At 37.1% G+C, this 14,502-nt stretch overlaps 1 protein-coding gene across 4 annotated transcripts; it reads left to right on the top strand.

The window, feature by feature from the left end:
* Positions 1-1,592: 1,592 nt before the first annotated feature.
* LOC113164051 (putative transporter SVOPL) lies at positions 1,593-14,393 on the top strand. Of its 4 annotated transcripts, XM_026363151.1 has the most exons (18): positions 1,593-1,742; positions 2,459-2,565; positions 2,940-3,028; positions 3,173-3,271; positions 3,928-3,999; positions 6,383-6,507; positions 6,593-6,656; positions 7,650-7,775; positions 7,981-8,109; positions 8,278-8,351; positions 9,607-9,803; positions 10,561-10,672; positions 10,805-10,886; positions 10,975-11,064; positions 11,158-11,271; positions 12,495-12,552; positions 13,350-13,416; positions 14,360-14,393. In XM_026363151.1, the coding sequence occupies exons 2-17, from the start codon at positions 2,460-2,462 to the stop codon at positions 13,385-13,387; spliced, it is 1,575 nt and encodes a 524-aa protein (XP_026218936.1). In that variant the 5' UTR covers positions 1,593-1,742; position 2,459; the 3' UTR covers positions 13,388-13,416; positions 14,360-14,393. The 4 variants fall into 4 exon arrangements, with proteins under 4 accessions (XP_026218936.1, XP_026218935.1, XP_026218937.1 ...); XM_026363150.1 differs by lacking the exon at positions 14,360-14,393 and having other exon boundaries at positions 13,350-13,488; XM_026363152.1 differs by lacking the exons at positions 12,495-12,552; positions 13,350-13,416; positions 14,360-14,393 and adding an exon at positions 11,355-11,439.
* The last annotated feature ends 109 nt before the right edge of the window (positions 14,394-14,502 follow it).

Consider the following 14,502-nt stretch of genomic DNA (forward strand, 5'->3'; position numbering starts at 1 on the left):
GAGGCGCTAACATGTACAGAGCATCTATCCCTATATTATTTATGGTATTTGTTCACACAGCAACTTGTCCACATGTGTTATGGATCTGATCAACTTATGCAAACAAGATTTTGACATGTCAAAGAATATACAATCTTGTGTCTTTAACTTGAATGAACAAATAATTAACTTGCGAGAGCAAGATTTACACTTGCTCAGAACAATCCTCTGTAGTGGGAAAAAGACGCTAACTCATGCACATAAGATACAAAAAAATCATAAAAAAAAGCTCATGTCCTCGTTCAGAGGATATTGTAACATGTTAAAATTTCTACGAAGATAATTTTAGGGAATAATTGAAACAAGATTGAAATTTGTTAAATGATATACTAAATTCTGCCAAAAGGATGTTGTTACTAACTGACAATTACATTTAGTCATTTATCAGAGTTACAACTGAAGTACAAGGCAAAATGTCAAGGAGAAAAAAGTCCTACAGGAAGACATGTTTCAATTTACAAATTGTGCCAAACAGGTATGAACTTGTAGGAACAAATAAGTCATGTGAACAAATGTTTGTATTTTGAACAACATCGTAGCATCTTATCAAGAAATCAACTTGTAAAATAAGAATCTGAAACTTGGTGGAATCCTTGTGAATGCGATGCTGAGATAATTCGGAAAAGTAAAAACTGCTCTGAACAAGTTGAGTTCTCATGAATCCTGAACATTTTCAGGTAGATTGAGTCTTTAGTTTTGTCATGAATGAACTTCCGTACCACATTCCTGTTGATCCTCCCTGGACGCCGCTTCAACGGGCAACTTTGCAGAGTTCAGACCTGGAACATGTGAATTCATACCAGTCCACTTCCAGGTGAGACCCAGGTAACTCAGTGAAGATGTTTTGTGGAAACAGAGTCTGAGGAACAAGGGATTTTCCTGTAAACACTGCCAGCAGTCTCACCAACAATAGCCAGGTGAGCTCTCAGCTGACCTGTTCCACCTGTTCTCCGTGATCTGCATCCTGTGTTTCAAGTCCGAAAGAATGTGTTGAACATTAAAGAGACGTGTTCAGATTCAGACTCTGGTGTCTGATTTATTTTATTTTATGTTTATTTAGAGAATTAATTTTTATCCCAGAATTTAAAGGTGAGACATAAATGATGTTTTAATTTTTAGTTAAACGTCTTGTGGGAAAATACTGGGCAGCGGAATTTCTATAGAGACCTATTTCTGCCAGAACAAAACGTATTGGCACCGCTTTATGATAAAGTTTGTCTTTTACAGTATCAGACATACATTTATAGATAACAAGATATTTTGGGGGAAAATGTAATATTCCTATATTAAAGTCATAATAATTACCATATTATCATACTATTACTGCACTTCACTGTGGCCTCAGTACTGATTATGCTAAACTAAAAGTTATAACTTGTGTGTGTTTTATTAACTCATATTTTTTCCTCCTGTGAAACTTTGCTGTAATTTGACCTACTGACATATTTTTATGTTTGCTCATTTATTAGTCTGGCGCCAACAGGCCTCCGTAGAAACACACCTGATACTCCCCTCCCAGGTAAAAACAGCTCCTCCCCCTCTACCCCCTCGTGCCGGTTCCTCGGTGACGATGCCACTTCCTGATACACCTGGACAGAACAACAACAGTTTGTACCTGTGGTTGTTCGTCAGGTAATAAAATTAAGTGTGCAGCATGAGAAGAGAGGAACCCGGCAGCCTCGGTTCTGCAGACAGACAGCTGTGTGAGTCCATTTATTTCTTACAGAGAAACGGCGGAGAAACGGACGTCAAGCAGGTGTTTTACTCGGAGTTGATGACCAATAATGTTTAACTTTATCGCTCGGAGAGAACTTCACCAAACCCCTATTAAATTTCTGCCGTTTGAAAATGTACTTTCTAATCTAAACTCAGGTGACCCAGGGCGGTTTGGCATGGAAATGATCCACCTAAAAACATGATACATCAGGAAAATGGAAACGGACAAAACAAACACTTGACTACTGTGGACTGTAGGCCCATTCAGTCCCATCTCAGCCTACGGGCAAACAAGCAACGTTAAAGTGGCAGATTTTTAAACGCAGTTTGGCGCAAGTTGTTTTTCCATCCACAAACCACCTGTAGAATCCAGAGAACCTGCTGCTTTGTTCAGCTTCTCCACAAAGACACAAAAACCTTGAATTAGTTTGAGGGATTTATTTAAATATTAAAAAGAAGCCAGTACCAAAGTTGAGTCATGGAAACTGGTTTGGTAAATGATCTGGTCATCAGAGAGAAAACAGTGCAGCAGCTTAACATGGACATGACATTATGTTAGTAAATGAAAGTGTATTTAGATCAACTAATAAATTCAAGTAACTTTTAAACAGTCAGTTCACTCAAATCACAACAAAGATGTTAAGGTTTTATTGTTTTCTAGTGGCAGCTGTGATAACACATGAAGAAATATTGTGTGTTTCAGGATGGGTGAGAACATGAAGACTCAACTGGTGAGCGCCATCCATCTGCAGGAGGTGGAGCTGGAGGAGCAGCCTGCTGACATCCAGCAGGACACAAAGAATAGCAATGGTGATGCTCTAGTCAATAATCAATAATCAGAAGCGTACACCAGTAAATGCTGAAGACCCAATGGTTCTGGTTCCCAGACTGCTGACTTCTGCTGACCGATGAATCCCAGATTTCTGACGCGATCCAAACTTTAAAATCTGTACAATACAAACTGAAACTGTGCTCAGGTTGTTGCTCAAGAGAGAAGAACATCAGCGGTAACTTTGGTTGTTTTGTTATGTTCCAGTGCAAACGTAATGTCACCCCTGACAGGTTGTGTTCCTGATCGATCCACATTGATGGCAACTAGATGGCACCAGATAATTTGGCGATCGTTGCTGTTCTCACTAAATTCCTCATTAATCACCAGCCTGCATCTGTGTGTTTTCCTTCAGGTCCCACGTACACTGTGGAAGAAGCCGTGGAAACTATCGGATTCGGTCGATTTCACGTCCTGCTCTTCCTCATCATGGGCAGCACAAGCGTAAGAAAACAGGAGTTCACTTCTCTGTCTCAACAAAAACGCAGCCCGCATTAACGTGATGATTAGTTACTGACAGTATAAGCTATTCTTTCATTCAGTGTACACAGATTATACAATACACCATGTATTTCTGTGTCTATGTAGATTGTGGAGGCGATGGAGATCATGCTGCTGGCTGTAGTTTCTCCAGAGATTCGATGCGAGTGGCGTCTGGACGACTGGCAGGTCGCCCTCGTCTCCACTGTGAGGTTACACACAACCAGTACACTGGACTGAAGTATTTTACACAGTACACACAGTCAGAGTGCTTGTGTATTGCAGTAGTCTGTGTTTTTTTCAGTCTGTGCTGGATTAGTTCTCCGCTCTTGAACTGATCCACAGATTATTCCAGGAAGTTGATTTGATTCTGTTGAACATGGTTCAGGTGTGCAGCAGCGGCAGGTTGCTCTCATCAAATACACGATATGTTTGATATAAAATAAACCGACTGGACTTCACTCACACTGAGGCTGCAGACGTCTTACCGACCCGATCTTGTTAACAGCAGAAAACACGCAAATTTCAGAAGTTCTATAAATGACAAAGAGCCTCCACATAGACCACGTTTGTCACCATGTAGTGTCTTCACAAAGTGAAGAATTAAAGAAGAATTAAATCGAAGATCTCAGCCACAAGAAGCTTGGCAGAAGCTGTTCCAGAAATTCCTGCTATGTTTATCTTGTTGTGTTTGAAACTGCGTGTCTGTTTTTTCAAATTGGTCAGAATCTTTATTTTAATTTTGTGTTTTTTAAGCTGCAGTGCAGGACCACCAAACCAGTATGTTAAAAGCAGATACTGTACTGTAGTACTGTACAGCAGTACTGTAGTACTGTGTATTTAAAGGTGTGTTTTCCTCTCAGATGGTGTTTCTTGGTTTCATGGTCTGTGGAGTTCTGAGCGGATACGTCGCAGACAGATACGGACGCTGGAAGGTGAAACTCAAATTATTATTTACTCTGTAGATTCCAGTCTAACCTGCAGCCGCAGTGTGTTTATTAGTGTTTATGTGTGTTTATTAGTGTGTGTGTGTGTATGTGTGTTTATCAGTGTGTGTGTGTATATGTGTGTTTATTAGTATTTATGTGTCTTAATGTTTATATGTGTGTTTATTAGTGTTTGTGTGTTTATCAGCGTGTATATGTGTGTTTATCAGCGTGTATATGTGTGTTTATCAGTGTGTATATGTGTGTTTATTAGTGTTTATGTGTGTGTTTATTAGTGTTTATGTGTGTGTTTATCAGTGTGTGTATATGTGTGTTTATTAGTGTTTGTGTGTGTTTATCAGTGTGTGTATATGTGTGTTTATCAGTGTGTGTATATGTGTGTTTATTAGTGTTTATGTGTGTTTATTAGTGTTTATATGTGTGTTTATTAGTGTTTATATGTGTGTTTATTAGTGTTTATGTGTGTGTTTATCAGTGTTTATGTGTGTGTTTATTAGTGTTTGTGTGTTTATCAGCGTGTATATGTGTGTTTATCAGCGTGTATATGTGTGTTTATCAGTGTGTATATGTGTGTTTATTAGTGTTTATGTGTGTGTTTATTAGTGTTTATGTGTGTGTTTATCAGTGTGTGTATATGTGTGTTTATTAGTGTTTGTGTGTGTTTATCAGTGTGTGTATATGTGTGTTTATCAGTGTGTGTATATGTGTGTTTATTAGTGTTTATATGTGTGTTTATTAGTGTTTATATGTGTGTTTATTAGTGTTTATGTGTGTGTTTATCAGTGTTTATGTGTGTGTTTATCAGTGTGTGTATATGTGTGTTTATCAGTGTGTGTATATGTGTGTTTATTAGTGTTTATGTGTGTTTATTAGTGTTTATGTGTGTTTATTAGTGTTTATATGTGTGTTTATTAGTGTTTATATGTGTGTTTATTAGTGTTTATATGTGTGTTTATTAGTGTTTGTGTGTGTTTATCAGTGTGTTTATGTGTGTGTTTATCAGTGTGTGTATATGTGTGTTTATCAGTGTGTGTATATGTGTGTTTATCAGTGTGTGTATATGTGTGTTTATCAGTGTGTGTATATGTGTGTTTATCAGTGTGTGTATATGTGTGTTTATCAGTGTGTGTATATGTGTGTTTATTAGTGTTTATATGTGTGTTTATTAGTGTTTATATGTGTGTTTATTAGTGTTTATATGTGTGTTTATTAGTGTTTGTGTGTGTTTATCAGTGTGTTTATGTGTGTGTTTATCAGTGTGTGTATATGTGTGTTTATCAGTGTGTGTATATGTGTGTTTATCAGTGTGTGTATATGTGTGTTTATCAGTGTGTGTATATGTGTGTTTATCAGTGTTTATGTGTATGTTTATCAGTGTTTATGTGTGTGTTTATCAGTGTGTGTATATGTGTGTTTATCAGTGTGTGTATATGTGTGTTTATTAGTGTTTGTGTGTGTTTATTAGTGTTTATGTGTGTTTATTAGTGTTTATATGTGTGTTTATTAGTGTTTATATGTGTGTTTATTAGTGTTTATATGTGTGTTTATTAGTGTTTATATGTGTGTTTATGTGTGTGTTTATTAGTGTTTATGTGTGTGTTTATTAGTGTTTATGTGTGTGTTTATCAGTGTGTGTATATGTGTGTTTATCAGTGTGTGTATATGTGTGTTTATCAGTGTTTATATGTGTGTTTATCAGTGTTTATGTGTGTGTTTATCAGTGTGTGTATATGTGTGTTTATCAGTGTGTGTATATGTGTGTTTATTAGTGTTTATGTGTGTTTATTAGTGTTTATATGTGTGTTTATTAGTGTTTATATGTGTGTTTATTAGTGTTTATGTGTGTTTATGTGTGTGTTTATGTGTGTTTATGTGTGTGTTTATTAGTGTTTATGTCTGTGTTTATCAGTGTGTTTATGTGTGTGTTTATCAGTGTGTTTATGTGTGTGTTTATCAGTGTGTGTATATGTGTGTTTATCAGTGTTTATGTGTGTGTTTATCAGTGTGTGTATATGTGTGTTTATTAGTATTTGTGTTTTAGTGTTTGTGTGTTTATTAGTATTTATAAGTGTTTGTTAGTATTTTTATGTGTGTTTATTAGTATTTATAAGTGTGTTTCTTAGTGTTTCTGTGTTTTAGTGTTTATCTGTGTGTTTCTTAGTGTTTCTGTGTGTTTATTAGTATTTATATGTATGTTTCTGTGTTTATCTGTTTGTGTTTATCTGCGTGTTTATTAGTGTTTGTGTGTTTTATTTGTATTTATTAGTGTTTGTTAGTATTCTTATGTGTGTTTATTAGTGTTTCTGTGTGTTTATTAATATTTATATGTGTGTCTCTGTGTGTTTATCTGTTTGTGTGGACATAAAACCAGGTGGTGCTCGGAGGCTTTGTGTGGAGCGCGTACTTCTCCCTCCTCACCTCGTTTGCCCCGTCGTACGGTTGGTTCATCTTCCTGCGCAGCCTGGTGGGCTGTGGGGTTGCAGGAGTGTCTCAGGGGTCAGTTTGTGCGTAAATACGTATACATACACATATTAACACACACGCACAAAGACAGTCGTGAGTAATTGTGTTGTGGTTTCAGGTTTGTGTTAAAGACAGAGTTCATCCCAGCGAAGTATCGAGCCTACCTGCTGCCTCTGGCCACTGTGAGTCAGAGTTTACTTTTCTGTCTTAACTGGTTTTTGTTCCTTTTCTTCTTGACAGTGGATCGATTGCTGCATATGTTCATACTAAGATCACACCCTGCACAAAACAAAGCCTAACAAGCATGTCAAAGCTTTTCTGTCCACTCAAAGACACTTGGAATCAGAGAACAGGTTGTATGTAATAAAAGACGAGTGTTTTATGCCGGGTTAAATAACGTCTACCTGTCTCAGTGCTACACTGTTTGAGAAGTTCAGCTTGGTTGAACTCTGGGAAATAATCTAGTGTAGAATGTTTCCATTGTGGTTTGTCAGCAACACAGCCTGCCAACAAAGGGAACATGAATAAATCCAGACAACTGCAAGTGCTGTCGAAATAACACATAATTTCCATGAATTAAATCCCCAAAAAATTAACAAGTTCAACTAATTAATGCATCTTGAAACCATTCCAGCCAAAGCAGCTTTGTATCATGATGGAGATAGACGAGAAGGTGCTAGCTCAGCCTCGATGCTAACAATAGCATCCAGTCCATCCAATCCTGATCTAACAGCACTTAACCAGATGCAAACTAAGTTTGCTGTGTTCTACATGATTTATCATTGTTCTTCCTGGAGCATTTAATTTATTTCTTCAGCATATTGGGTCATATGTTTTTTGTTTTAATTGTTAAATGTTATGACCATTATTTCCTTTGGACAGTGAAAGCTGTTGAACTTTAACTTTATCAGTCATCTGCTAAATTCATTTAAATTGAATGTATACAAAAAAAAAACTTGATGCATGATGATTAATTTAGATTACTTATTCACAGAGCATGTAATTAATTAGATTGTTAGAATGTTGATGGGTTCTGTTGTCCAGTGAAGATCTGTGGTTCACCAGGTGGTCTCAGACTCACCTGAGAACCTGTCTGAAATGTCCTGTCATCAGATCCCGACATGCTCTTTATATGTTGGGATCAACATGCTCTTTGTATGCTGTTTTTGTATCAGATCTTCTGGATGACAGGCTCCATGCTGATCATCATCCTGGGGATGGTCGTGGTACCCACTCTAGGATGGAGGTGGATGATCCGGATCTCCGTCACCCCTAGTGTCATCCTCATTTTCCTCTTCAAGGTGAGACGTCCTCCTTATGTGTTTATATTAAATTGTAACTAGTAAACTAGTTGGCGTTAAAATTGAGGTTCTGAAACAAGGTGAAGCTAAATTTCAAACATAGTATTGAAATTTAGCAAACTTGTAGTGACTACAACAGCAGTAATATAACACAAATATAGACCTAAGAACCGATTCCTGCTTCTCTTTGTCTTCATTGAATCAGTTTATTCCGGAGTCGGCTCGATACAACGTGTCTGCAGGAAACATCCCTGCTGCTGTTAAAACTCTGCAGTGGATCGCTAAAATGAACAGAGCTTCTCTTCCTCCAGGACAACTGGTCGAACCCACTGTGGTACGTTTGTTCTAAGGTCTCCAGAGAGGACCAAGTCTCTTTTTAAAACATGCATCTTTTGAGGATAAAATACCAGTTGTCTTGTTAAATTCCGCCTAATATGGGTGATATGTTATTAAAGGTACACAGAATAAATTATGTTTGATGGAAATGTCCCCTGTGTTTCAGAATGAAAGAGGCAGCTGGAGAATTCTACTCAGTTCATCGTTCAGGAGGACGTCTTTACTGCTCTGGTACTCATGGTAAGCCTGTTCTATTTTTATATAAAAACAAGTTACATAGTGCTTCAAAATGATTAAACTAGAGTGTATTTGTTTGAAATAAAGAGCAAATTGCTAGATGATATTAAAAGACAATAACAGAAGTACGTGGTATCGACTGTCAGGAACATTGAAGCAACAACTGGAGAAAATGACAAGACATTCAAGAATGAAAAACAATTAGACAATTCACCACAATCTCTTCAGATGACAGGAATATACACTGCCTATCCAAAAAAACCTGGATGTAACTAAGCAAATGGGTAACTAATAATTACTGCATGGATGATTATTGTTCAGCAGCCAACAGGTTATTGAACTCTAACTGAGTAGCTTCTCATTTCTTAAACAACCATGTCGGGAGACGCATCCTGTGGTCGTGAAAAAGATGTTAATCCATTTCAGAAGAGTCAAATTAGTTACACGAATCAATCAATGAAAACATCTAAGGAGATTGATGAAACTACTAAAACTGCTATGAACTGGGGTTTCTGCAGTTGGTCAGGTCCAGGTTCAGCAATTTATGAGTCCAAAGAATGAGGTCAGCTGACTACCTGAATATACTGAAGGACCAGGTTATTTTATCAGTGGATTGTTTCTTCTCTGATGACACGGGCGTATTCCAAGATGACATTGTGCTCAAACTGTGTAAGAGTGGTTCGGGGAGCAGGACACATCATTTTTACACAGAGATTGGCCACCACAGAGTCCAGACCCTAACCCCACTAAGAATCTTTGGGATGTGCTGGAAAAGACTTTGTGCAGCGTCCAACTCTCCATCATCAATAAATCCTTGGAGCAAAATTAATGAAACTCTGGACGAGAAAAAATGTTGTGCCGGTGCATAAGCTTATTAAAATGATGCCACAGTGAATGAGTGCCGTAATCAAAGCTAAAGGCGGTCCATCAAAATATTAGTGTTTGACTTAGTTTTTTTTGGATGGGCAGTGTATAACAGTAAATCATCTGCATAGAGGAGAAAATCCTACAACAACATAGTCCAGAATCAAGCCTTGAGATGATGTATGATGATCCATGTGTGAAGGTGTCGCTTATATTTATCTCTTTTTTTTTATTGGATTTCTTTAAATTCTATATAATAATGAACTCTTTATTCATCCCCTTGGGGATCCCCAATATTAAATTCAAACAAATAATATTGTTTTTTCCTGGTAAGATCTGTCCTGCTTAGACCAGGTAAGATGTCTTAGTTTGACTTTTTGTTTTGTGCTTTGAGGTTCGTGGCATCATTTTCATACTATGGTTCAGTGCTTAGTAGTTCAGAACTGTTGGAGAAGAACCTGCTGTGTGTGACGGACGCTGACAGAGAACATCAGGTCAAACACATCCATGAGGATGGATTGTGTTACTGCATCCCTTTCGGAAACAGTGACTATCAGACACTGCTCATCAGTTGCCTGGGAGAAGTTGCATGTAAGTCCAAGTTCCACAGATTTTCTGCACCAGCAGTTTAGTTTTAGTCTTTTCCAAATGCTGTATTCATAAATCTTTTTATGTTTCTTTTTTGAAAATAAATTATAAATGTATTGCTTCAGCCTTTACTTTAGTTCCTTATTTGTAATTCCTGATTTTCTAATAATCGCAAAAGCTTTCTATATTTGAGATTTGTTTTATCAGTTTGTAATTGAAGTTGACTTCATCTGACTTACCTCCTAATTTTTTTGTTTTTTCTGTGATTGAACAGTAAATAACCACTCTTATCATTTCCGAGGGCATATCAAAACCCTCAGACATTTCTCCTCAGCTGGTAGACCTCACTTTGTGACCCACCAGAGAAACTCTTCAGTTGTCATTTGCATAAAGTTCAAATTTGGGACCATGTTTTTAGCAGGCAGCTGTTCTATGTCAAACTGGCTTTTGCTCTGTGGGCCTTCACAGCAAAGACAACTGGAAAATTATGTGTAATGTAACAAAACATGATTTACTATATTAATTAAACTGTTTTATTTCCATAATTCATCTTCTGTCTACCAGAGGCAGCACTGGGCACACTGCCCTAAGCATTACAAGTTAGAAAAGATTTGTACTCTTTGATTTTACACCGTTTTGTATACATTTCAATGTCATGACTGACTGAGAGTTTCTGTTACTTTAAAACCTGCCTGACAGACTGATCTTATGGTTTTGGACCTGGTCTACTACCTAACCCTCTGGTCCTCTTTCCTGTCAGTGGTCCCCATAAACATCTGCCTGCTGAATGTGTTGGGACGGAGGTTGAGTTTGACAGTGCTGCAGCTGCTGGCGGCTGTTTTGTTCATGATGGTCAACATCTGCACCACCATGTAAGAACTTCAGTCTCTAGGTTCAGGTCTATGAGCAACTCGTTTAACTGGGTCCAGGTTCTTGAAGACCTCAGGTCTTACCTGGTGTACTTTTGTTATCTGAGGTTTCTCTGTCCTTTTCTTTGCCTCCAGGTTTGGGTTCACAGTGCTGCTGTTCCTGCTCCGGTCTCTAGTGTCTATGAACTTTAACGTGGTTTATATTTACACTGCTGAGGTATTTTCCACACAGATTTTACTGCTAGTTTTTACAGTTGCAGGTCCCAGGTCCCCATGTGTTTTTTTTTTTTTTTTTTCTCTCTCAGGTGTATCCTACTGTGGCTCGGTCTTTGGGGATGGGGTTCTGTACATCGTTTAGTCGGATTGGAGGAATGATTGCTCCATTCATCGCTCAGGTGGGCTCAGCGTTCTGGCTCTGGTGAATCTCTCAGGTGAGTGTTCAGGTGTTTTTGTTGTGCAGATGTAATATAAATGTCTGTTTACTGCAGGTGTTGATGTCTCGGTCGGTAATTCTGGCTCTCAGTCCGTTCGCTGTGGCCTGTGTGGTCTGTGCTCTGGGAAACTTTCTGCTGCCAATAGAAACAAAAGGACGAGCTCTCCTGGTGAGAAACAAACCAGTGTTTACCTTCTGTACAGATGTTATTTTTCTCTACCTTAACTTTATGTGTTACTCTTTTTCTTTCAGCAAAACTCCTGATCTCCAAACAAATCATTTACGGTTTATTTTATCATTTTGTGTAATGTAAAGACATTAAATAATGTTACTGACATCAGGTGTTACTGTGCAATTTATCATCGATCTGAACTGAATTATTTCACCAGTGAATGAACACTTCACTGTAAATTTTCATTCAGGAATTTTGTAGAGTCAACTAATATTCTTTCATTTACTTCATTTACTTGATATTCTTACACTAATTCAGCTGAGTTAGTGTAAAATCGTGTTGTTGTTTCAAGTACATTTTACAGATGTTGGAAGATGCCTTTTCTATAAACATTAGAACAATAGGGTAAAACAATTTTTAACCAGAAAAAAAAACTGGAACAGAATAAACCACTTTTAAACAGGAAACAACAAACGACGTCATGAGTAAAAATATCTCATCTAATTAGATAAAAATTTACGTCCTACAAAAATACCCAAATCTCTGGAACCAAATAAATAACCATAAAGAATTCAGATTCAGTCTAAAACAAAATACTGTAAACAAGGATTTTAAAAAGGATTATTCTGAGCTGAGATTTCGATATTTTGTTAACAGAAAAGTCAAAAACATTAGTGGATAAAAATGAGTGGATTGTATAATCTGCAAATTATCATTTAGTTCTTATAATTTTTAAGAAATGTGTGGAGTGGTGGCGCTGTTGTTTCTTTTTCTGTGAACCTCTGCCTCTGATCTACTCATTAAGCTTGTTAACTTTCAGAGGATTAGTGTCAGGTGTGTGTCTTACAGACGGCGGGACAGGAGGGGCTAAGACCCACTAATCCTCACCTCTGACCTCTGACACACATGTACATGCATTCATTAATTTACTAATTTACACCAGTCGCGTAACAACATCTGTGTTGTCACGTGTGGACAGAGTTTAGTTCAGGATATTTCTACACTGTGAGGACGTGTCCTCTTGTCGTCACACCTTCAACTGCCTGAGACCTCGGACCTGGTTTTAGGGTTCAGGTCAGAATCTGGTTTGTGTTGGGGTTAGATATTTAGTATGGTGGTTAAAGTTAGAATGAGTGGGGGTGGCTATAGCATGCATTATGATACTGATTGTCCTCACAGAGATAGAAAGACGTGACTGTGTGTGTGTGTGTGTGATTAAGCGGATTAGTGCAGCAGATCATGGAGCTGAGCAGCAGACGGTCGGAGACTCTCTAAGATGTGAGTACAGTAACAGCTATTTACATCTGTGAATATTATGCTTTTTATGGTCTGTAGACTCATCAAGCTTTGTCTTTGTCTTTTGACTCAAAGTTAATGTTTAGAAATTCAAACTGGACTTGTGCGTTTTCTTGTTTCTGTCTCAGCTGATGTGAACACAAGAGAAACACAGATTGTTAAAGGTTCTGTTGTAGTAAACAGAGGTTAGTATTAAAAAAATCACTAGGAATACTGAACTTCAAAAGAACGTCAACTTCAGAATCTATATTTTTTACATATAAAAATAATAATGAAGTAAACTTCTAAAAATCTAAAAATTTACCAATCAAAGTGAAACTAATTTATTTCTGGCTCAATCAGAATTAAAGGATAAATGTGACAAAATTGTATTTATCATAATTTATTACAGTATCAGGTTGTTTTCTTTTTTTAATGATGACTTTCCATTATTGTTACACTGAACATACATTTATATTCCTCCAATATGACTCATCTCATCAAAAATACAGCATAAAGAGTTTCTACCCATTATTTATAATTATTTACTTTTTACAATACTTTTATTTATTTTTTATGTATTTATTTATTTAATGAATGAATTAAAACAATTTATTTTAAATGGTTTCTTAAAACAGCAGGACTGGTATGGTGTTTTAGACCAAGACCATCAATATTGTTGTAGGTGTCAATGCTTCATTAGTTTTATTAAAGCAAGTGTTCAAACCAATTTACTGAAATTATCTGTATTTTCTTTTTTTTTTTTATCAAGTCTTTGGATGTTTTATATTCTCATCTAGGTTTAGCACTGCGAACTGTGGAGGTGTCTGACAGGTAGACATCAGCCGGTGTTACAAATCCTGAAAAGTACGTAAACAGTAGTCCTCTGTTGGTAAGTTGGGGGAGGGGGGGTGTGCTTGGTACAGATTGGTCTGTTCTGTCTGACCCTCTTTGTTGTGTTCACACTGTTTCACTGTGTCTCTCAAACACTAATGTCTCTGAGATATAACAGATCAGTTGTGTGACTTCAACTCAGAGACGTTGTCGTAAAGTTACAGGAAACATCTGTAATGACAGTTTAACAGCAAATGAAAGTAAAATAAAAAGTTAAAAAAGAAAAAGAACAGCTTTGTTTAAACTGGTATCATGTTTTAGACAGCACCAAATTTTGGGTTTTGTTTAGTTTTATCTAACAGAGGTCATAAGGTTTGTCTGAAAGCTTCAGAAAATTAGGGACGTGTCAAGATTGTGCTTTATGTCCAGGTTTCTTACTCCATGTAAATGCCAAATCCTGAATATTATCCAGACCAGAATACATAACCAACGTCCATGTAAACATGTTAGAATGAGGATATTTAAGTCTGGACTTCATCCAACACTGTGTGAAGAAGATTTTCTTTTTAATATAAGATTGTATAACACTTTATTGATCCCCTGAAGGGGAAATTTATGACTCATGCAATAAGTAATTACCAAACAGATATAAATGCAGGTAATCAGTTGAAATAAAAATGTATACATCTCCATCATACAAGCAATTTGATCAAAGTACTGTTAACTCAGTACTCTTAACCATTTGTTGGCTATTTCTGCAGCTTGTGACAATATCTCTTAATCTTCCTCCACAAAGGGGTTGTGCTCAGTGAGTAAATGGCTGGTTTGTTAAATGTAAATTTCATAATGTCATAAATAGGAAAGCCTCATAAATACTCATGTACTTGTTTGAAATTGAGTGTTCATATGATGAGCTTGAAGCTTGAAGTTGAATGTTTGCATTTATGGGAGGTGATTCCATTTCCTCTCCTTTCAGCAAACACTCGGGAGTCAATCAGTGGCCCCATCAACAGGTGATAAATTGTCATGGTCCACCATGGGAGACACGTCTCCAGAATGCCGAGCTCAGGAACTGTTTGATGGGTTTGTGTCAGCCTCCACCTGCAGGGCGGCGCTTCG

This window comes from Anabas testudineus, chromosome 23 (genome assembly GCF_900324465.2).
Source record: "Anabas testudineus chromosome 23, fAnaTes1.2, whole genome shotgun sequence".
NCBI lineage: Eukaryota > Metazoa > Chordata > Actinopteri > Anabantiformes > Anabantidae > Anabas > Anabas testudineus.